At 35.2% G+C, this 24123-nt stretch overlaps 1 protein-coding gene across 1 annotated transcript in view; it reads left to right on the top strand.

Annotated features, from left to right (window-relative positions):
* Positions 1-24123, top strand: part of CSMD3 (CUB and Sushi multiple domains 3) — a 669880-nt gene that overhangs the window by 412526 nt on the left and 233231 nt on the right. Inside the window, exons 26-29 of the mRNA XM_064441769.1 lie at positions 4023-4179; positions 9556-9747; positions 14454-14580; positions 15367-15569. Of these exons, the coding sequence (XP_064297839.1) occupies positions 4023-4179; positions 9556-9747; positions 14454-14580; positions 15367-15569 (679 nt within the window). The remainder of the gene's footprint in view (positions 1-4022; positions 4180-9555; positions 9748-14453; positions 14581-15366; positions 15570-24123) is intronic.

Here is a 24123-nt window from a genome sequence, read left to right on the forward strand (position 1 = left end):
GGAAGCTTGAACAAAGATAATATGATTGTTTTATTTTCAGTAGATTTCAACAACAACAAAAATGTACCTATGCATAGTACTAATTAATTAGTAGGTTTTTTGCTAATATTAAAAAACCAAAGCCCCACCCCAAAAAATCTGTAGGTAGATCCATAAATGAACCTAAAACAAAAGAGAAAGAACAACCAGGTATGAAAGGGGCAGAGATGGAAAGAGAACATCAGCTGTGTGTGGTGATTTTTTTTTTTTCTTCCGTAGTAGGTAATGTTCTTGGCAGTATGTAGAGTGAGAGTTGATGTGCCAGGTGAGATTGCACCTATGTGGAAAAAAATGGCTTTAAGAATTATTTTTGATACTGTAATGAAGCATTTTTTATTCTTCCTTCTATTAAAACACTCAGTGCAGCAATAAGCAGGTAACAATGTGTCAGTAAACCAAACAGAAAAACTGACATTAAGGATCACCTCCCCCTGTGCTTGGCTCAGCACTCTTTGTGCTCCTGCAGATATGGAGGATTCAGTTTTACTGAGTTTGTTTGCTGTCTCACCTGTGGGCCAGCTTTGAAATGTGCACACATGGTTCAGTTTTTGAGGGTTTTTGTGCAAAGCCTTCAAAGGGAGGGAATGTTTGGGGCTTTTTGCTAATTTGTTTCTTAAGAATCTTCACACTTGCTAACATAATCCTTTTAGCAATATCATCCTGAAAATGAGTGAGAGATAGGTAATAAATGTAGGGGACCAAAAAAAACCCCTACATATGGGCCTTTTTCTCTCTTTATATTAGTGCTTCTATTTGCATGTGATATAAATGATACATTTGACAGGGTGTTGACAGCCTCAGCTCTGAGCTGCTGATTTTATGTTGTTTCTTCCCTTTATAAAGGCACAGATCTTCATATCCATATGCCTTTTATGTTTCAATAGCAAATCTCAAAAATCATTTGATTAAAATGCACAAATTTTATACATTCTCTTTATACTATTCCCTTGCTAAAATGTTATGTACTTAAATAATGGCCTTTTTTCTGCTATCTTAATTTCAGTTTAAAATTTGTTGATAATGGAGCCCCTCAGAAGCTTAGGAAGCTTTATTTATTCGCTAACTGTAAATGCAAACATAACTCCCATCTCCAGATTAAGCATTACATCTATCAGTTCAAATCATATTTATGTAAACAATGTTCACTATTAGCATCCTTCCCTATAACATGTCAAAATATGAAGAGCATTAATGCAATTTTCTGCACCTTTGCTCCTTTTTATGAATTAATTATTTAACAGATCAGGGCTTTAAATAGCTCATAAAGATGGACCTCAGTTTTCTGAATGGCTTGTCACTGGCATATTCAGGCATTATACAGTCATGCATCAATTATCTTTGCATTAATGCCACAGGTTGACTTTAAGGAAAATGCATCCAAGTGAAGAATATTTTCATAATGATTATTCTTGGCCATACATTTAACACTCAAAAGAATATTCCTATGTTAAAAATAAGATAATGATGTTACCTTAATTCACATATAATCTCATCTTCTGGATCAAATTTTGAAGCTGAATTACTAAGTCATTAAAAATCTTCAGCAAAACTCCCACATATTTTAGGAAGGTTAGAAAGAAAATGCTGGTTCTGCAGATCTCGTAAGAGAATTCAGGCTGTTACCACTTTCTTTGCAACTTAAATACATTTAAAAATATATAGATTTGGAATAGCTGTATCATTTAAATGACATGTAGAAATTTCTATTTAGTGCCCGTTAACTTGAATGAAGCACAAAAAACCGAAAATGTGACTTAAATTTAGAATTATACTACAAAATATGCATCCATTGTCCTAAGGGAGACCTCACTATCTCAAGAAGAGACATATGTGTTACTTTGAATATTTGAAAGTCAGCAACCAGAAGAAAAAAAAAATCAATTTCATGTTGAAATGAATCATATCCCTCCCTCATCCAAATGCAGTTCTCCTACTCAAAGAATCACAGAGTTTCAAAAGTGTTAGGGTACTTTAAATTTTGTTCCCTATAGAAATGATATAGGCTTAAAAGTATTATACAGTGGGGCAGCTAGTTAGCCCATAAAGTAGATTTAGTGTCACCTCTGGAGAGACGTCAGTGTGCCAGTGTGAAATGTTTAACGTGGTAGCCCAGTTAACAAAATTGGCAATAAAGTATGTCTGGGGAAAGTCTAACATGAAGAAAATTTTTATAATGAAGTGGCTTATGGGAAGTTATGTCAAGACGTTGAGAAGAATTGATATAACTTATTAATAGCTGCCTTTGGTTAATTATTAGTGATACGCACATAACAGGAAATGGATTACTCTTGTATAATGTTTAAATACAAAATAAATCCTGAATCCTTGGGTGTTGTTAGTTATAAGTAGCTTGGAGAGATTAGGAGAAAGAGCATCAAGTTCAAGCTGGGTTTTCTTTAAATCTCTCATGATGTAAATATCTCCGTAGGATAGCAATAATTCTCCTGGAACAGACATTTTTCTCTCAGTTACTGAAACAAAACTAAGCCCATTTCAGAACTAATTTTCAGTTGGTTTTTCTTCTGTTCTGATCTCAGTATGGTTTTAAATAAGTTTTAAATAAAATTAAGACATTTGTTTTAAAATTATGTATATTTTAAAATTATTTTTTTGTTTTGCTTTACTTTCTCATTTTTACTCTGTTTAAGGACATTGGCATTTAAATGTGAAGTTTGCTTGGAATTTAATTGTTTCAGTTAGAAACCAAGGAATGATACTGAGTCATTTCACTGGGTTTCTTAAACTGCTGTACAATTATTTAGAAATGGCTTATTTGTTTTATTTCAGCATATCATTAAATGTAAAGTCTTTGTTATCAGAGACAAGATTATTTCTGTAAAATAGGATTTACGTGTATGTCATTCTAACAGATGGGGAGCAGGCATCATAAAATTTCACTTTGTTGCCTTACTAATATTGCTGATGTATTTTTTAAGTTCATTGTGTATAGATTCCTGTTTACAAATGTCGGCTTTCATTGCATTTCAAATTAATAGAGTTAGACCTTGTTTAGAACTGGAGACAATTTCCTATTTTTTTTATTAGAGCTTTAGAATTTCCCTGTGTTACAATGTGAAAATTATTCAGAGGTCATTTTACTGGTTTGCAAGTGAAATTTTTCTTTAAACCCATTTATCAAAGTTATAGTTGTTACAGAAGTCACTAAATAAATCCTAATGGACATAGTGGTTGGCTTAGCTACTATTGTTAAGTTATATTTTAACTATTTTTTGGAATGATAGGAATGCAGCAACCTGTAATATTTTAAAGCAACCAAGCTTGTAAGGAAATTGGCTGAGAATTATTAAAATATTGGTTTATATATTTATTAGTCTGATAGAAATTACTGTTTCAAATATGGAAAATAACAACTCTTGAAGAAAAATAAATAATAAAATTGCTGTATTCCAATTTACATATAGATTACATTACTTTTTCAACTCACAGAAGCAGTTTGATTTATTTTATTTCCTAGTCTCCTTTTACTTTATAGTAATATTTGAACCTCTTTTTACACAGAAAAAAAATCATGGGTTTATTTAAAAAGCCAGATTTGGGGAGATGTGAGCTTTCTTGTTATGCCAATAACATGGTGAGTCAAGTCACCTCAGCGACTCGAGGCAGACACAGCTACACAGAATCGATGTTTGCTGATAGTTTGTGACCGGAATTACAATACTGGCAGAGAAAGAGAAAACACAGGTGTTTGAAAACATTAAGCTGATATGGCACCTCTGCCCACTTCTATTATTATGCAAAAACGTAACTGACATATTTTAAATTGTGCATTTGAAAAATCACCATGATTAAGTCAACTTAAGAGAGGCAAACAGCATACCCAAATAGTACTCCAGGTTGACTGGCAATAGATCTTCCTTGGCAGAGCTGTCCTCCTTCCTAATGGACATGTACAGAATTATTTTGTAAATCAAATACCTCATATTTTTTTCTTCATAACTGTAAAACTCACATTTGTTTTACAGATCTACGATGGCAAAGACAATACTGCTCACCTGCTGGGTGCATATACTGGCGCATCATTAAGAGGCCTGACACTAAGTAGTACTTCAAATCATTTGTGGTTGGAATTTAACTCAGACATGGAAGGCACTGATGAAGGTTTTCAGCTTGTGTATACCAGTAAGTATTTGACAAAACAGAAGTATTAGAGTTATGATTTTCAAGGAATGAAAATTTGTTGCTCAGAAGATGAAAATGGGTCAAAAGACAAATAATGATAAAATCAGCAGCAAATCACTCATTACTTGCTGACGCGGAAGTCACAGACACAGCACACGACCAATATGTTCAAGCAAATGCCAGTTTATTACAGACACAGCACGGTTAACATAGCTCTGTAATCACCTTATTACACACAAGCCTATTGTTAATTGGTCAGTATAGCCTTTGGCTTCATCATAAGGATAGCCACTAGCAGCATCAGCAACTCCCGAATGTGGATTCCCCTGGTTTTGCTACGCTGTAACGAGACACTCCCGCCGGTGATATGGGATGCGGCCCCTGTTGACAGAGTAGCGCCTGTGGCCAACCTTGGAATTTGCAACTTATTAGGAAGACGTGATGCCATCCTGCACGTCCCCACAGTAAGTTTGTACAATGCCACTTTGTAAGTCTTGGAAAATACAAAATCACATTTGTTAGTAACAGCTACATACATTGGTTTTAACTTGCGACATCCTTGAGGCCTCCTTGATCACAGGCAGATTAAGTCCACACAGTCTGAGCCTGGGTTGTTCACTACGTGTCCTTGGCTTTCCAGATATCCCACAAATCCCCCTTTTTGTTTTTGAACAATCCAGACTCCAGTCATCATGCGCTCTACTGCTTTCATGAAACACTTAAAGACACATCCTAATATCAGCACAATTAATAATAATCCCAATAATAACACAAGCCCATGGGTAATTAAATCTCTTACCCATACTGAGATACCTAACCCAGTCAACCATGAATCAAGGCCTAGAGAGCTAGTTTTTAACTCATTGGTTAGTTTCTTAAGTTGATCTAGTTGCTGCTAAATTCAATTGGAGTTATCTGTAAGGTTCATACAACACATACCTTCTAACTCCTCACACCCATGACCTTGGGCTAATAACAAGAAATCTAAGGCTGCACGATTTTGTAAAGTCACATGCCGTACCGAATCTACCTCAGTTAAAGCCCACTAAGCGCTAATGTTGTGGCATTGTTCTGTTTCGCTAGCCAGCATCCTAGTTTGTTAAGCGTGGCAAGGCTCTGCTCCTATTAGCATCTGAGCCTGTACACCAAACAGAGGATCACCCTGCTGTCGAGGTATCGAGGCTGCCCTATCGCAGGCAGTCTGCCAATGTTGGAAAAATTGTAGCTGCTGCGAGGGTGGCAACAGCATCCGGACAATCATCCTAGAGTCATAAGGAGTTAATAACTGTGAGGAAAAATGTGCTGTAACACCGACTGAGTATACGGTGATTTTAACCCATATTGAGCAACAGCATTTTTGGCCTCCTTCAACATTTTCCAATCCAACGCTTCCCACACCCCTCTCCCCTTATTATCTGCTACAACTGGAAATGCCTGTGGCAAAAACTGCCCTTCTATCATGGCATCTCGAATCACCCCTTTCCATCACATGGATGGGTCTCCCACCCCCCCGCCAACAACCCTTGCCCAAATACCACCGACACTGGTGGCACTGGCATTGGTACAAGAGCACTGGTCCCACCCGGTGTTTTATTTGGGACGAACGGGTTAGACCCCGATGGTCCGGGGCATGGCACAGACAGAGGAGCTGGTAACTCTTCCGGCGGCACCCCTAGGTGAGCCTCTAAAGTTTCCAGCCTTTTTACCAATTCCCGCAATTGTGCATCCCCCAAACCATTTGCTCTCCCCTCCTCCTCTTCGCAACATGACGGTGGAGAAGAAGGTGGCAAGAGAGGGTAAAGTGAAGTGGTCTGCGCTGGTGAAGAGGGTCGGGGTGGTGGATTGGCATCGTCACAAATCCAAGGACTGTCTGACTGTGTTAGAGGGTATACAGGAAACAGTGATATACATCTATTTTATCACATCACAACTTCTGAAAATGTATGTGATTGTTACATGTGTGTATTGACATGTAAGGTATATAACTTCTTTAGTGTATAATTATTTTTTCATAACGGAATTATTATATAAAACTGAAATTTTAGCAAGCAGACCAGTATTATAAGGTAATTCTGCAATGCAGCTGCCAACAACCTTTTTTCTCCCCATGCTTAAAATATTCATATTCACCTCTTCAAAATGTTCTTGTGTTTCAGAAACTCTCCATTGTGTTTTTAAAACAAATATAAATCTAGCAGAATGAAAGGAAAATCTTTCAAGATACTACAATAGTATGCAATTATTTTTTCAGGTTGAAGTTGCATAATTATACCACCTAATAGCCTGTGATAGCATAGCACAGTACCCTATGATTTAAGATAGGCCTTCCATATCCTGTTAAGACGTGCAGTCTCATAGAATACAACAGTTATTAGCCTGAACAGTGCTGAATCTTCTTTTGTAGGTATTTGTAGAACTGGAAGAGAAAAGTTGAGGAAAAACCCATAGGTCAAAATAAAGACAGGGAGGAAAGAGAAAAAGAAAAAACAAGTGATGCAAAGGCACTCATCACCTCCCACAAGCAGACCAGTGCTCACCCAGTCTCTGAGCAATAGCAGCTTTAGAAAGACTGTCCCCCAGTTTTGTTGCTCAGCATTACATTATATGTCATGGAATACGTGTCTTTGTTCAGTTGGGGTCAGCTCTTCCAGCTGTGTTCCATCCTGCAGGGGCAGAGTAAGAAACAGAGAAGGACTTGATGCTGTGCAATTACTACTCAGTGACAGAAGAAACATCGGTGTGTTATCGACACTGGTTTAGTCAATCTAAAGCACAGCACCATATAGGCTGCTATGAAGATAATTACCTCTATCCCAGCCAGACTCAGTATGTTCCATCTCCTTTACACTCTCCCTTCAGCTATATATGCTTGGATAAGATCCCCCCTGAGCCTTTTTCTTTTCCAGGCTGAACAGCCCCATGTCTCTCAGCCTTTATCAATAGGAGAGATTCTCCCATCCCTTAATCATCTTAGTGGCCATTCACTGGACTCTCTTCATTAGCTCCACATCTCTCTTGTACTGGGGAGCCAGAACTGGACACCATACTCCAGATGTGGTCTCAACAGTGCTTAGAGTAGAGGCGAAGGTTCACCCCTGTCAACCTGCTGCCAATGTGCCTCCTAACACAGCCCAGGATACCATTAGCCTTCTTGGCCACAAGGGAACATTGCTGACTTGTGTTCAGTCTGACATCCACCAGGACTCCCAGGTCCTTTTCTGCCAAGCTGCTTTTCAGCTGGGTGGCCCCTAGCATATCTTGCTGCACGAGTTTGCTCCTTCCCAGATGCAGGACTTTGCACTTCTTGCTGAACTTCCTGAGGTTCATGTCAGCCCATTTCTCCAGCCTGTCAAGGTTGCTCTGGCTGGCAGAATGATCCTCTGGCATACCAGCTACTCCTCCCACTTTGGTGCTATCAGCAAAGTAGCTGAGAGTACACTTTGCCTGATCATTCAGATCATTAATGATGATGTTGAACAAGATAGGACCCAGTACTGACCACTAGGGCAGACTGCCATTTACTGGTCTCCAACTAGACTTTGTGCCACTGATTATCACCCATTGGCCATTTCCCATTTTGGGAAAGATAGCTAATATTTGTTTTGCATAGATGTAGACAATGAAACCTTCCAAAAGTACCATGGACTTACCCTGATGCTTTTAAGCAGTAAATAATATCCCCATGAGCTATAATAAAACACTTTGTGTCTTCAAGGGTACATTGTGGCATTCATGTTCCTTCAGCTGCTTAAAAGAACCAACTATTGCCAGTCTATATCCCTTTCACTATGCCCCTAGCTACCAGGTGCTTCTCCAAAAGGATACAGATTTCCCTTTGGTCCTGTTGCCACAAATGCCAGAAATGTCTGGATAGCTGAAATATACTTAGGGCAGCAAAAATGCTGCTAGTACCTACGCTTAGGCAACGGAGTTACACTTTCACCCTCAAGAAGGAAGTGGTCAGTTAAAAAGACTACTTTGGTGCTGTGTCTATAAGCAGACTGTCCAGAGACAAGGTTGTCTGAGGGATAAGGGCACATGTTAACTTCTTATCACACGGTATGATCAACAATTTTCTTAGAGGACAGGAAATTCTAAGTGGTCAGTAAGCATCCAGAATGGCAATATCAAAGAAAGGTCTTCATTTGGGACTCATGTTAGCCTCTTTTAGAGCTTCTGCAGTGCTAGGGACGAGAAAAGGTCATCTCAGAGGTGGTGGAGGATCTTCAGAAGGCAAACCATTTTCAGTGAGACATTAAATGAGCTGAATGAATAACTGGGAAGGTACAGTATTTGACACATTTTTTTCCTTATGTGAGCAAACAGCCTTATCCAACCTGAAACATTATGTCTGTGAAATAAAATAATGAATGTTTTTTCAATCAGTCAATAGTAATGATTCAGCACCTGAGGATAGTTTGTGAAAGACTTCCAACTGGTGACCAGATGGACAAGTGTTTTGTAAGACCACTTAACAATGCAGACATGAAAAATCCTTCATGTCACCTTCCCATTTTACCTACATATAGGAATACCAATCTGACACAAAGTGCCTTTTTTACCTACAAACATTTTGACCTGCATGATATTGATAAAATACATTTGATTTTGAACAAAGTGAGGTTTCGAGCTGCTTCTCGGTTAATAAAAGAAAACCTTACTTTGCATAGAAAATTTTTCTCCCAGATTATAGTTTGTTTCCCCAAATGTTAATATGCTTCTCTGTTTCTGTACAATTCAAGCCATTTTGTTTCCTCCTTGCTCCACATCTAATTCTCAGAAATGTCCAAATTGTTTGGCTTGAATTCTTTATGTCATGGTTATCATTGCTTCCTATTGCAGTTCCATTGTAACTATCATGTAGTTCTTAAATTAACAAACTACTGAATGCAGGATTAGGGTAGGGATTAATGAATATAACAGAATTTCTTTGGTGCCATAGGTACTATTGTGCCATTGGTGTTACTGTGCACAGTAACAACAAACAAATTGGTTGTGCAATTTTGTTTATGAGCCTTTAAATATCTATTCACAAACTAGACTGTCATCAAAATAAATGAACCGTCACTTTAACTGCCATTTTATAATTTATCATACCATTTTAGAAGTGATTGATAATAATAATGAGCTTTCTTCTCAGTCTTTAATTGGACTTTTAGGAAATGATGTTATGACACAGTTTGGTTTGCATACTCTAAGTGAGGGGTATAGACAATTATCCTACTTAGACTGTTTAAAAACAGAGAAGAACCCTTAAATATGTTGTTACTTTAAGTCTGAAAACGTTTGATTTCCATAGGAAAACAGAAAGTTTTAATTTCATTAATGTATTTATCTGGTTGATTTTGTAACTACAATGTTTTATTCCCACCACAGGTTTTGAGCTTTCACATTGTGAGGACCCTGGTGTGCCACAGTTTGGGTATAAAATCAGTGACCAAGGCCATTTTGCTGGAAGCACTATAATTTATGGATGCAATCCAGGTTATACACTCCATGGAAGTAGCCTTCTAAAGTGTATGACTGGGGAAAGAAGGGCATGGGACTATCCTCTGCCATCCTGTATTGGTATTAGACTCTTATTTTTTTTATTTACTTAAAGTATTATCTGAAAATAAGAAAGAAAATATTGTAAGGATTGTTGGATCTATGTGAAATCTGATCTGTATGTATACATATCTACTTACACATAGATTTGCAGATCTGTCTGCATAAATCTCATCTAAGACTATGTGAGTGGTGTTGCCTTCTTTAGGTTTAAAACAAATAGTAATTATTAAACATTTGTGCATACTGAAATTCCTAATATGTGAAAATCTAGTTATAGTCAGCAAATAGTCAACATAAAAAGGCAGTTCGATCAGAAAGTCAGGACTACGTAAGTTTTATGAGGTGTTATAAAACTAATATATTTTTTCTAATTTTATATAAATAACATTAAGCTAGAAAACTTTTCATATATTTTCAGATAAATACTATAAAATAAATTAAAATAAAAACTTAAAATTATGAAGTGATATAGAATTATATGGTATTTTTGTCACTTGGCTTCTGTTATGTTGCTGTGATGAATAACACAATATGTTACACTTTATTATAGTCTTACAATCACTTTATAATTTGTGCAGTTATCTACAAGCTCCATTTCTTCCATAGGAGAGAAAAAAGAAGACAAGACTTAATCATTCTACTAATTTTTTTCTGTTTTCATCTCCCTTTATAGGAAATTGGGACTGAGTGAGTAGGGGAAGCAACAGGTGAAATGCACTTTGTGCCTAGATTTAGGTTTGACAGAAAACAGTGTACTTTAGCTTATCTTTATCAAGACACAAAGACCATTTAGGAAAAATATGCAGCAAATAAGAACTGAACAGCTCTCTAAGAGTAATAATTAGAGATAAATGCTTAAATCCCAGATTTGTGATGAGACTTAACTAATTTCTACATCATTTAGGATATGTAAAACCAAAGAACTAGGTGGAAGGCATGGTAATGGAATGTGCAAGTAGCAAATAAGAAGTGTACAAAGAACCTACAATGGAAATTGACATAAAAAGATCAAACAAAATTTGAAGGTGCTAGAAAGTTGAAATTAAAAGTTTGAACAACAAATTGCATTTTATGTTCCATTATAAGGATTAAAAATTGTGGGATGTATCACCATAGTACCACTCAGAGGGATATATATATAGATATAGATATGGAGATATATATATATATATACACGAGTTACTTCTTGCTTAGTTTTAAAACAAACTGAGGTAAATATGTCTCAAGTTATTCCTTCCTTTCTTTTTATTGATTATCTAGATTATGTACTGTGCACTGTTTACACTAACTGTGGGAGATTCAACTTTCTCATGTTCTAAGCAAATATTCAAAACCTCGTACAGTGCAAATCTAAAAGGTCTAGTGCAAGGGGCTCACTAGAATAGGCCACAGATGGGAGAGAAACACTGCTGCTGTTTGCCTCCTATATGATAGAGGCTGTTTGGAGGAAGGTCCCTGGATTTAGGTTATTCAGTAGTCTGTCTCCAAAATAGATGCATACAGCTCAAAAGATACAAGTTGGTCACCTTGGATTAGGAAGTGAGCCAGATTCAGAGTTGATATAAGCTAACAAAAAATGTCAACAAACTGAAATCCAAAGCTGAATCTGGATGTCACTTAAAAGTGATTATATGCTGCATATACTCAAGGTTTTATATTCTTTTTTGTTGCAGTGCTGGTAAACCATCCAACTCAAATCACTATCTTTCAAAAAAAATTACTCAAATTAAGCACTCTATTAAGACTCTATAGAAACTACATTATAATTATTCCAAAACCTTCTGCATAGGTGAACCTATTTACAATGTGAATCAATATGTAGTATAAATTTCTTGAGTTTTAACTTAATCTTATTCAAAAAATATCTATTAGTTTGCTATTTACAGGGAGGTTACTTAACCATACAGTTCAGAATATCATGTATTTGCATGTATTGCTCTTCTTTATGCAAACAAAAGTACATAGATGTAATAATTTAAATGAACTTAGGAATTATTTATATAGATTTTGTTTATTTCAGTTAGGTATTTTATCATAGCCAAGTAGTAAAACATGTTACTTGCATCCAGAGAATTAAACAGTTGTAAAGCTGCTGTCTGTATCAGCAGTAGTATTCATCCCAACCTCAGGATTTCATAGATTTGTCTAAATAAATTTTAAAATCATTCTAATTTTTAAAAGTGAGTTTTTTGTAGAGACAAGCTTAAGAAATCAAAAAAGGTTCTGAATACCAAATGTTAATAATGACCTTAAATTCCACATACCTTCTACATCACTGCAGATGCTTTTAAATACTCTTGAAGAGATACAGTATGAATCCTATAAAAGGTCATAGATATTAGTTGATGTCTTCTTGGGCTGAAAAATATATATTAAAAGATTAATGATGTCTTAGTAACGATATAACATGAGGTAATAAACTAGAAGAGAACTGGGAAGCAGAACGGCAGTTAAGAAATGTGCAAGAAGATCAGTAAGAAAAAACATGATCAAATTAGATATGTTCCCCAAAGAAAACAATAAAATTGCATCTCAATGGTTTTTGTACAGGCCTGAGACCTCTTTTAGATACCTCTTTAATATGTCCAAACAACAGCCTGAGTCTGAACATCTATTACTCATCCATGATCAAAACTGTTTTTGAGACTTTAAATTCAGTGATGGATTAAACAGCATGAGATGAAGAAGAATCAGCAGTTAAACTGTTTTAACATTTCTTGTTTATACGAATCTTTCCTTCAACATTCACTTTGAGTTAAAATCAGATTAAAACAAAGCTTCTTTGCTATGAAAGGAAATGGAAAAAAGAAAAATATTGGTTTTTTGCAGCATTGATGCCCTTTATTTTTGAAGTACTTTTTTGAGTCAGGTAGCTGTATGCACTCAAGTTTCATGCTTACAAGAACTTGGTCCCAGCCCACCGCAAGATTTTTTTTAGGGTCTACAGGTTGTTCAAACCCCAAGAATCTGTGAAAACAGTGATGCTTTGCATGAAATATTTTAGGTTGGCATGTACAAATAAAATTATTTCCTGGATATTTATGACCAATGTAAGTCAAGAGACAATTTAGTTTGCTGCTACTATCAGAAATTGGCTCAAAAATGTTACTGTTCTTGTTTTAGTATCACTTTATTGAAGAATGCGATATTGACAAGACTAACAAAACTGTTTTCAAGCAGTTATAGTAATCGTAAATCTTAAACGTAGTAAATGTTACTAGACAACATACATGGAATTTGCAGGAAGAAATGTAGTATAATATATATTTCCTTTAAAATCCATATCAGAATCTTTAGCATTGACACTTGAAGGTAAAATTAAGATTTTTTTAATCACAATTGTCTTCATAGAAAGCAATCTGGAGAAGTAAGATAAAAAGGGTTTTGCTCTGTTACTTCTGATTGCAACAGGATGCTGCTTTCTGAGGAGTCACCTCTTGCACAGCTGATTCAGCAACAATCAAAACTGGGGAGATGGAACCTTGCTGGAGAGGCAGAAATAAACCACTGGGGAGAGGAAATCTTCAAAACTCACAATTAAAAACCAAACCGATTATCCTCTGTGAAAATTGGAAATTATAATTTAGTAGTTGTTCAGTGGTCCTGGATGATATTTAGTTAATTTAAAATTTAATTCAGTTTGTCAGTGAGTAATTTTTTCTTTATAGTGTACTCTATATTCTTACTCTACTAGAAGAATAACAGACTACGCTATCCTCTGAGCTGAATAGTTACAAAATGTTTCTAGGAGTATTTAGGAATTAACAGATTGCCAAAGTAGTTTAAAAAGATATGAAAGGCCACCTGCCTCTGCAAATTTGCTTTTATTATGTCAGAAAAATCCATCAAGAGTAGCATTTCAATTATACTTTATCACGGAACTTACAGATCATAAGGTTATAAATCTCTCAACTAAATAGTTTAAGTGACGTTAAATCAAAATAAAACTGCATTTTAGCTCTACCAAGAGATCTAATCGATGCATTATTTTGGCTTTGCACTTCACAAGAGAGAAAGCATTAGAGGGACTTTAAAATGAAGGACAGCAACATAGGAACACTGTAAAGGTCTCAGGGGTCTACATGGGGAAAAAAAAATCCCAAACAGATTTTCTCAAAGATTAAGATTATTAAATACTCAGTTTTGCCTAGTGACTGGTTGAGGCCATCTAAGAGGGAGCTACTTGCCATCTGTTATCCTCCAAGAAATATTGTGGCTTCACTGTGAGGACAAATTTTGAGTAAGAAGTTTTACAACTTTTTTTTCTAGGCTGCAATGCTGATTTTCTCTCTGAATAACCTGCTTTTATTTAGTATGTTTCCTCTCTTAAAAAAAAAACAACAAACCCAACATATTTTATTTTGGTTTTACTAATTTATTTTGTTTCCTTAATTTAATTTTACTTTTTTAGTGTATCATGGTGTTCTTGGTTTGTGGGGTTTCTTTAAATAAAAGTCTATGTTCATTATATAATGGTATGTTTTCTAATTATTATGTCGTGTTCAAAATTATTAGAAAAACAGAAATATTCAAATAAAACCAAATTTACAGGTTCCTTTCCTAAGGCACTTCAAGTCCTTATATGTTGTTTTATAATCTTAGGGCATACAGTCAGTTTAGTTTTATCACTTATTCAGCAAGAGTGCAGATATATAAATTGATTGCTGGAAGACCATCTGTAATGAATTAAAAGTAACACACTGCGTAATGTTGTTTTTTATTAGCTGAATGTGGGGGCCGTTTTAAAGGAGAATCATCGGGAAGAATCTTATCTCCTGGCTATCCTTTTCCATATGACAACAATCTGCGTTGCATGTGGGTGATTGAAGTAGACCCAGGAAATATTGTCAGGTACTGAAAAAGAATCTTATAATTACAACAGACTTTTTGATTATATAATAATCAAATCTTGCCTGTACAGTGGAGAAAAAAAGTGACCTAGGATTTAAAATTTAAGATGTATCTCAAGGCCAGAATTTTTGGCATTGTAAGTTTGAATATGTAGGTTTGTGTTGAAACTGTCTTTTTCAATAATCATTTTGTGAAACGCTGAATTTTAAACCAATTCATATATGTATATTTGCAAATATATAAACAATCTATAACAGGTAAATGGAAATCTGATTAAAAATATTTAATACAAATGCTATTTTAATGCCAAAGTTATAAGACTGAATACGTAAAAAGTGCTGCAGTCATCAGAACCATTTAGTACAAGAGTCTACATTTTTTAAAAAAAACCTTGTATTTCAATAGTTCATATCAGTTAGATGTTTATTCACACTATATCATTAATTGCATGAGTTTGCAGTTCTATTTAATTTGTTTTTATGAGAATGTGATACATAATATTGTTTTAAGAAAAGCAAAACTTTTCTGAAAGGATTATGTGGATACTTAGAGATTATTTGAATGGCTAAAGTAATATTTTATTTCATGGTAGACAAATATTGTTAGTATTTTTCTTTCAAATACATTTCTATATTGGGCTTTTATGCATCCAAACGTAAAGGTGTGAACCATCATGGAAAACAGCCCTTGGAAATCAAAGTTTATTTGCTTTTTTGGTTTAGTTTTGTTGCTAAAGACATGTTGCATAAAATGAAAGCTGACAATAAAATCATGGTATTCTTACAGCCTCCAATTTCTTGCTTTTGATACTGAGGCATCCCATGACATTCTACGAGTTTGGGATGGTCCGCCTGAGAATGAGATGTTACTAAAAGAAATTAGTGGATCCCTTGTTCCTGAAGGCATTCACAGTACACTCAACATAGTAACTATCCAGTTTGACACAGATTTTTATATCAGCAAATCTGGATTTGCCATACAGTTTTCAAGTAAGTTGATTAATTTAATTTTTATTTTTTTTATAAGGTAGTTCACTCACGGATAACTGTAGTGCTGGGAACAACCTAAATAGTTACAGTATTTCTGACTTTGTTAGGGAAAGAATTGGCCTAGACTTACAGATTTGTTGTGAAGTTAGATTTTTATATTAAAACAAAACAAAACAAAACAAAACAGCCAACAACCCACACGTCTGTTTCTAGTTTGGCTTCGTTTCAAGGGCAGCTGGGGCAGTGCCAGAATGCTCATAGTTATGACTAGTGTCTTTCACAAAGGATGTATGTAATGTAGGCATGTTAAAGGCGCTATCATTTTCTAACCTGTTTCTGCTTTCAGAGACATCTGTGCAGAGTTTTCATTCCTGCTGTGCTTGTATAGGATGAAACGGGAAGTAACACTGCAGGGACAGCAGTGCCCTTCTCCTTTTTGCATTCTAGCACTATTTCATCTTATTACAGGCAGGATGATGACAAATCTAAACAGTTACTGTTATTAAACCCCTTTAGACAGTTTTAGTACTGAAACAGAACACCTCATTGAATGAGGTCCATTATGACCTTTTATTTCTGGTTAGTGAAATTTATATATATTTTTTCAAGATTAGCAGGATCTGTTCTAATATAATTTTGTCTAGCAGTAGCAATGTTTCTGACATGGGTTGAAACAGACTCTCGATGACATTATTTACCTTGTTGTGCTTCCTGTGCTTGGTAGCTTTATTAGCCCCTGTTTTCCCCTACTCTTACTCTTTCTATGTGTATGAGAAATACATGTGTGAACACAGTAATTTGAAGGAAGAATGATGTATGTGAATGACAGGGCAAAGTAAAAGATATTTAATTTGTAGTGAAAGAGCACCTCTGCTCCGGCTGGTTTTTGAAGCCATGAATAGAGTTTTTAATTCCTTGGCTCCAAAATATTTTTGCGATTTTACTACCTTACCCCCTTCCAAAGCCTGTTTGGGAGTCTCACATATCTGCTTTCCATCCTCAGACATGCTCCTTTTTCTAATGTTGAGGCCAAAAAGGTGGAGGGGAGAACATTATGCACTATTCAGGCAGTCATTTAGGCTGAGTGGAAAAAGAGGTTGATGCAGACTAAGAATGGAGTTGCAAGAAAAAATGGATGGGACATGGGAGTAAAGCCATAAAGCAGCTACTGATGTACTTCCAGTGCTTTACCTGAAAAGTGGTTTTAGAGTTTCATCTGAAAGGAGAAGTATTTTATTTAATTCTCCATGCTCTTGCAGTCTGTTGAGATCTAATTATGACAGTTTAAAGGATCCATGAAGTGTTACCGCCTCAGCATTTCTCTTACTCTTCAGTCCAGGTTCACAAAATCGAAGTCATCCTTCTCAAATACTTGATGTTGCACAGTCTGGGTATATATTCCCTATTGGAATCAGAGAGTTGTTTTGTTGTGGTTTTTTTTTCTAAGTTAAGATTTTAAAAATAATGTATAAATCGTTACACAACCTGAATTACACTACTGCTGTATGGACATATTATTTTACTAACCTGGAAAGAAATGTATTTGAGGAGATGGAATAAAGAGAAAGATAATTCTGTGCAACTTTGTTTCAAGCTTTCATATACTTTCTTTGAGTATATAATGTTGTCTGAGTGAAACAGACGGTGTCTGCATACTTTACCTACAGTGTAATTAACAAACAGGAAGCTCACACAGAGGAGGTATCTGCTTTTACTTTCCTCTTGGCATTTCATGAAACTAGGTATGAGTATTTAACTGGCTTTTTGGCCTTTTTACCTCATGAGGAATGTTATTCAATGACAACAGATATTTTATGTTCAACCCTTTTTAAGACCTTGAATGTTTTTCTTAATATGTTATTTTCTAAATCTTTACACTAAAAATCTGTTTCCAAAAAGTGGATTAACCTTCTTACCCATTCCGTACATTTTTTTATCTCATTTTAACAACTGTTCATACACATTTCTGCATCTGTCATTTATTTAATGAATGAAAATATTCACCATTGATAAAGTGGTATAATTTGTATTTGACTCCTTTACAAATCATCAAATATATATATATAATTAATTTGTATCTGGTAAGATAAATTACAAGTGAGATAACATCCTTCATCAAATTACGAGGGGGGGGGGGGGGCATAGGGAAATCCTAGAGAATCCGAAATGTTATGTAGATAGTAGAAAGAAAATTGTAATTTAATTAGTCTTATGTATTACAGCTGGTACTATTAGAATTGTCTCTATCTAGGGCTGCCCAACACAATCCTTACAAGGAACAAAGCTTTTAATCTTTTAAAATTTAGGGTATAGGAAGGAGAAGTGAGTCAAAATGAGATTTTCTTGCCCATTACCTCGATCATTCTGTTTTGTTTGTTTCTTTTTGTTCTCTTGCCTTTTGGGGGAGAAAAAAACCTGAGATTTTGTTATCTGAAATAGTAGAACTATTTCCATGATTTTAACATTCATAATCTCTTTTCATAATTAGTTAACATGAAGGAAACTATTTATTTTATGCTGAACTTCTAAGGAATACTGCAGAATTTTTTATGGCTGACAAGGATAAATTTTCTAAGTTAGTAAAATTGTGCATTACTCTAGAGGGAGAAGGCAGTGATGGGTCTGTGATAAAATAAGGAAGCTCAGCCTGCGCATGCTGCTGTACTTTCCACCACCATCAAGTATTTAGGACTACTGAAAGTACAGCTTGTTTTATACATCTAATGTAAACAAAGAAATAAATGCCACTGCTCATTACTTCACTTCTCATCACTAGGCAGAGCAGATCTTTGGTCTAGTCCTGTCTTTGATGTGTAGTGTATAATTTTCTTGTTGGACATCTGCAAACCATGACTATGGAATCTCGTAATATAAACTTTAAAATCTTTCAGTTTCTGTGGTCTCCTTTGAGATGACAGTGAAGGAACACAATAGAAAGCAGAGCCCACGAATCCTGAATCACAGAGTACACAATGATGTGTAATAAAGCAGAATATTTAAAAAACTTTGTATGTATGTGTAGAAGAAAAATAAGGACTTCTGGGGGTTTAACAGTAACATTGCAGGATAAGGATTTTGGTACATGTCGAAATGGGATGAACAGATTGAATCATGTAGCCAGAGAACAGGTGCCAGAGGTCTTCCCTTAAATAAGAAGAGTGAAAGGTTGAAAATAGTTCACAAGCCGTATGCAAACAGGAAGCTGTATGTTACAGCATATCTTCTCTGAACTGTTAGAGACAAAGAGTGAAGACCCCAATAGATACTGGAAAAACGCCAATGAAATCAGCAGTAACTTCATTAGGTCAGTAAATTCTGGACAAAACAGAAAATTAGACCTTCAAGAAAAGTGAAGGAGAAAGAGAAGTGAACAAGTATGTATTTGCCAGAGACACACACTGTATATTTAAGGGTCAGACAGAAGCATTAAGCACAGTGAAACATTTTCTTCAGCAGACATTGCCTCATGTCACCAAGCCGAAAGAAGTAGCTGAGAGAGGAAAAGACAGAAAAGGAAAACTGAAGAAAAGTTGAGTGAGAACATTAAAGTGCAAATAATTGTGTGTGCTTAAAATAATCTTTTTAGTCCCTTTAATATGCATGTGTAATATCAGATCTGATCCTACTGAGGTTGATGAGATTGCTTCCATAGATTCCAAGAGCCTTTGAATCTGGTATTACAGGAAATTTTCCTGTCTGCTAGCTTTAACAATTCAGGTGCCATTTATCATATATGAAGAATGGAAGGATCTGTATTCATCTTTCACAGGCCATCATTTCTCCGTTAATAGTTGCACTACTGAGTCACTCAGCATTACAGACTGAATTCTGCTCAGGCCTAAGTGTGTAGTCACATTTCTGACTAATTAAACAGCACACAATATAGAGCATTTCTGGAGCATTTTAAGGCAGCTAGGCAATGGTTTGAGTATTTGGGAGCTTTTTTTGTAAATAGATGCTCTAGCAGTACTTTATATCATACAACAGCAATTTCTGTATAACAGGATATGCCTTAAAATGCTTGGATTTACTCTACTGTCACACTACAGCTGTCCCTCCTCATTTTAAGACTGGGTGAATAGCTGTTTGGAGTTGTCTGTGTAGACTACAGAAAAAAACCTAGAAAACTTGTGTCAGATACCTACCTGGGTAGCTTAAGTTTGGAAATATTAATTTCCAGTCTATAATAATAACACATGATACTATTTTGATTACATGTAATGATTAAATGCTTACAAGTCAGCTTTCTATATTTAGTTTGTTTAGTGCTGATTTATGGCCACAATGTCTTCTAAATGTCTTGTGTTGGTTTTTTTTTCAGTTGGTTGGTTGTTTACATTGTTGGGTGGGTTTTTTAGTTTGGTTTGGTTTTTTTTGTTGGATCTTTTTTTGTTCAAAGAAAGATGTATTCACCACAGTCTCATTTAGGAAGATTTTTTGATGTTGAACACACCCTTTTGGGTTTTTTTTTCTTTATTTTCTCTGGTTTTACAGTAATAGAGATCTCTACTTCTGCCATGTTTAACTTGAAGGTGATCTGAGAATGGATTTGGCGAATTTAACTGTTTTCTTTCTCAGAGTGCTGTTTACTAGCACTGCTGGTATAGGGCTCACTTCCTAACCGCTTCACTTTTCTGGAGGCAGTAAGATAGTATTTATTCTTCCTCATGTCTATTCCATAGCAGAAACAGCTGTTCATCTAAAATGTTTTCATACTCTGGTTTGCTAATTTATTTCAACTTTGAGAGGATTCCTTTAGATTTAGAGATTTCAGGATGACTATTTTCCTATCAGAAATAGCTGTGAATGTTCATACTTCACAGCCCAGTGTTTTTGTTTTGCTGGGGGTGGTGTTGGTGTGCATTTTCTTGGGGTTTTTTGTTTGTGGTTTTTTTTTGTTTGTTTTGTTTTGCATTTTTTTGGGGGGGGGGGGGCTTGGTTTCATTTTGTTTTGGTTTGTGTTTAGCATCAAGAGGCTTAAAAGGAGAAGCCATTGAATAAATTTGTTTCCTTTAATCAGCTGTTGCCTTTCTTCTAAGTAGCAGGTATTAGTAAAAGGAAAAATTACTTACAGGTTTTTGATGGCAAAAATGTCATTCCTGTCACAGGAATGTAAATGACATTAACTGCTCCGTAGCTGTTATCTCTTAGTTCAATATACAGGATATGTGTATTTTATGGAGACAAATACTACGAGTTAGTGCTTCCCTGTAAAATGCCCTGATAATGGCTGGAGTTATGGTATGGATAGATGAAAGCAGAAAGGAAGTATTGAAAGAAACAGAATAATTTATAAGTACTTTTAAAATTATAAATAAATAAATAAACCTCTTTGCCATGTCACCATAAAAATAACTTATTTTAATTATATTGAACATTGAACATCCTCAATTTAAACACCATACAACATAGTTTGGCCAAACACTTGTGACTTACATCAATACAAAGCCTACTCACTCACCCTAAATTTACAGACACAGAGTGTAAAATAGACTTTGTCTGACTTGTGACATGGCATTTTAGAGAGCTCAAGCTGATTTGGTTCCCAACTGGGAATGTCATGTGTCTCAGATTGTTTTATGTTTGTCTTTCAGTTTAATGTATGTGAAATCTATTCTCTGCTGCTGAAAAATCTGCTGGTATGTTTTCTATTAAAGCAGTACAAAATTGAACACTGTACCTTAGGTTTCTCAGATAAAATCTGTCATTATGGTGGGTCACTTTACTTGAAAACAAAATCCATTACAGATTTTTATAATTGTCTATAAAACAAAATAAACTTGGAAGTGCAAAATTATCTTCATGTGGAATCATAATGTTATGAATGAAACTACTTTTCTGTTTCAGAAAAGATTCTCTTTAAGTTCCTCATCAACTTTTTCTCTTTGGTTAATCCAGTCTCTTTCATTAAATTCTTTAAAGTTAACTATTGATCAAAATTGTGCACAAGACAGTCAAATGTTTCTATGCTAGTACATTTGTATAAATCTTTTAAATTATTCCAGATAAGATATGCTGAGGATTTAATTAATAACACATATTTTATTTTCCATTTTGTATTAGATAGTAAAAAATATAGTCTAAAGTATATGGGTTAAGCTATTTTGTGTAACAGTTGTCTTCCTAACAGATAGCTGCGACATGAATAGAAGGGTTCTACAATTTGGTCTGTATCCACATAAGCAGTTGTATGATTTTAGTCACAGTAGCAATTCAGAGAATGAGGGAATAAGGAAGCCTCATCATCAAATAGTAGCCTACGCATAATAAAATAGTTTGCTTCTTTAGGCTCCTTTGGGACCAAAATGGTGCCATGATGGACTGGATAAGAAGTATAATCTCACTGCTGCTTTCCCTTCCTTGCATTTCCATTACTACCAATAAGTGAGCAAAACTGCATGAGACCAGGCCTTGATACTTTTTGTCTTCTATGTACAAAGAAGCATCTCCCAAAATACTTGTCTTGTGGAGATTTCACCCTGAAAATTAGTCTTTGCATCCATACACTACACTGACTATTCAACAGCCCTTTTTTTTTGCAAACTTACATAGAAATACAAGCAAACTGCAGTGTGACTGGCAAATTCATTAGCTGAAGTTTACAGGAATTATTCTGATGAAACCATGTAAAGGTGACATTTTGCATCTTTAAATGTATATGAAGTTCATCCTGCCACATTGAAATATCTTTTTACAGTATGTTTTACATGTAAGAGACTAGTATTGAGCTTGTTTTGCAGTATTCTCCAAAAAGGTATCACCTTGTTCAGTATTTGGTACAAAACACGGATGATAACAGTATGGAGCTGACATTCAATCATATGACTAGGGAAACCATTTTCCAATGGTAAATAATTGAGATGCCATATTTATTTTGTTCTCTGTTTTCACTGACAATTTCTGGTATTATGTTAATGTTATTTTGGAGAGGCATTTTCTGTTCAACATTTTCCATATCAGTAGTTTCCTTTATTTAAGATCTGTGTGCCATCCTTTATAAATATACACAGGCACACATATGCATGCATGCATGCACACACGTGCGCAAGTGAGTGAGCACACATACATGTGATGGGCTTTTTCCTGCAAGTACAGATACATCTTCAGGACTGTTATCGTTTTTCTGCACTCAGATTAGAGTAGAATGCATAAATGTACAGGAAGGACAGCTATTGTGAGAATTACCTTCTTTTTCTCCAAGGTCTTTTCCTCCTCTCACTTACGTATCTCTCATTTTCAGTCAATGAGTGCAACCAAAATGTATTTTCTATTGTATGTAATCCATACCATAAGAAGGAAAGGTGTTTTGGAAGTTTTGTTGCTAGCTTGTAATGGAATGAATGTATCACAAAAATGTATCTAGAGAGAAGTGATATTTTGTGAGAATGGCCAAAATATACTTATGTAAGTGAAATTCCTTGAAGGCATCTCAAACTAGATTTACAGTTGATCAGTGAAACTTTGTCATGCTCTGTAACTACTCTTGCTGCCTTTTGAAAAGCTTTCACTAGAGGAATCCAGAGCCTCCTTTTCTAGCTGTAATTCTTTCAAATTCTATATGTGGATTTTTATATTCCATATACACCTTCTTCTTAAGATTTGAGAATAGTTCTTTAAATGGAGGTTACTTCAAGTTTGTCAGTTCACTGTATTTTCCTACTTTCCCTGATACCCCATTCCTGGTTAGGGCTGGGTGTTTTGTAACATAGTTAAAGGGAGATTTTGCTGCTATTTTATTGCCATAGAAACATTTTGGTTTTCTTAAAATCATTCCAGTAAGCTGCCTGACCTCCTAAAGGACAGATCTGGAAAAGATATTTGACTGAAGGAATGCTTATCTTTCAGTCTTCTATATATGACTGTGGGAAAAATTATTTGTGGACTGGTAACTTCAGTTATTGGCTGAACATATTCAGACATGCCGTCTGAGATATAATTCATTTACATAGACAAATTTTAAAACCTTGCAAAAGAAAATAAAAATAAGAATCAGATCTTTATTCTTCTTTGTATTCCCATTGTTGTTCTGCGAAGGTGTTATCTGTATATGAGACTAAAGAAAACAGAAGCTGTTTTCTGGCAATGTTCTGCAACTTTTTGTGAGTGAAAGGAAGTAGTATAATAGTATAGTAGTATTTAGGAAAACATAGTATAATGCTTTCCTAAATAAAAAATTTTAGTTATCATAACAAAGATCAGAGTCATGACATTCAAGTGTATGGACAAAAGGTTACCAAATGAGGTCAATTCTGTACCATTGCCAAACTGTTTAATTATTATACAAAATAAAAATTAAAGCAATAAGTCAATAAAAGCTGTATACAACAACAAAAACTGAGCAATCTGCCCCCTCTCTTCAGAGGATTTCAGTTCACCTTGAGTGCAAAATCAAGAACAAGGCAAACTAGCACTGCTGTTTTCTGTTGAAAAACGGTTGCAACAGAACAGGTTGCACACTATTCTGTAAAGAATCAAATTAAACAGATGTATTTTCACTCAGATAATCTTAATGATCCTTTCAGTAGAAAAGGTATTAAAAAATGGGTGATCATCG

The sequence above is a fragment of the Phalacrocorax carbo genome, chromosome 2, assembly GCF_963921805.1.
Source record: "Phalacrocorax carbo chromosome 2, bPhaCar2.1, whole genome shotgun sequence".
NCBI classification, from domain to species: domain Eukaryota; kingdom Metazoa; phylum Chordata; class Aves; order Suliformes; family Phalacrocoracidae; genus Phalacrocorax; species Phalacrocorax carbo.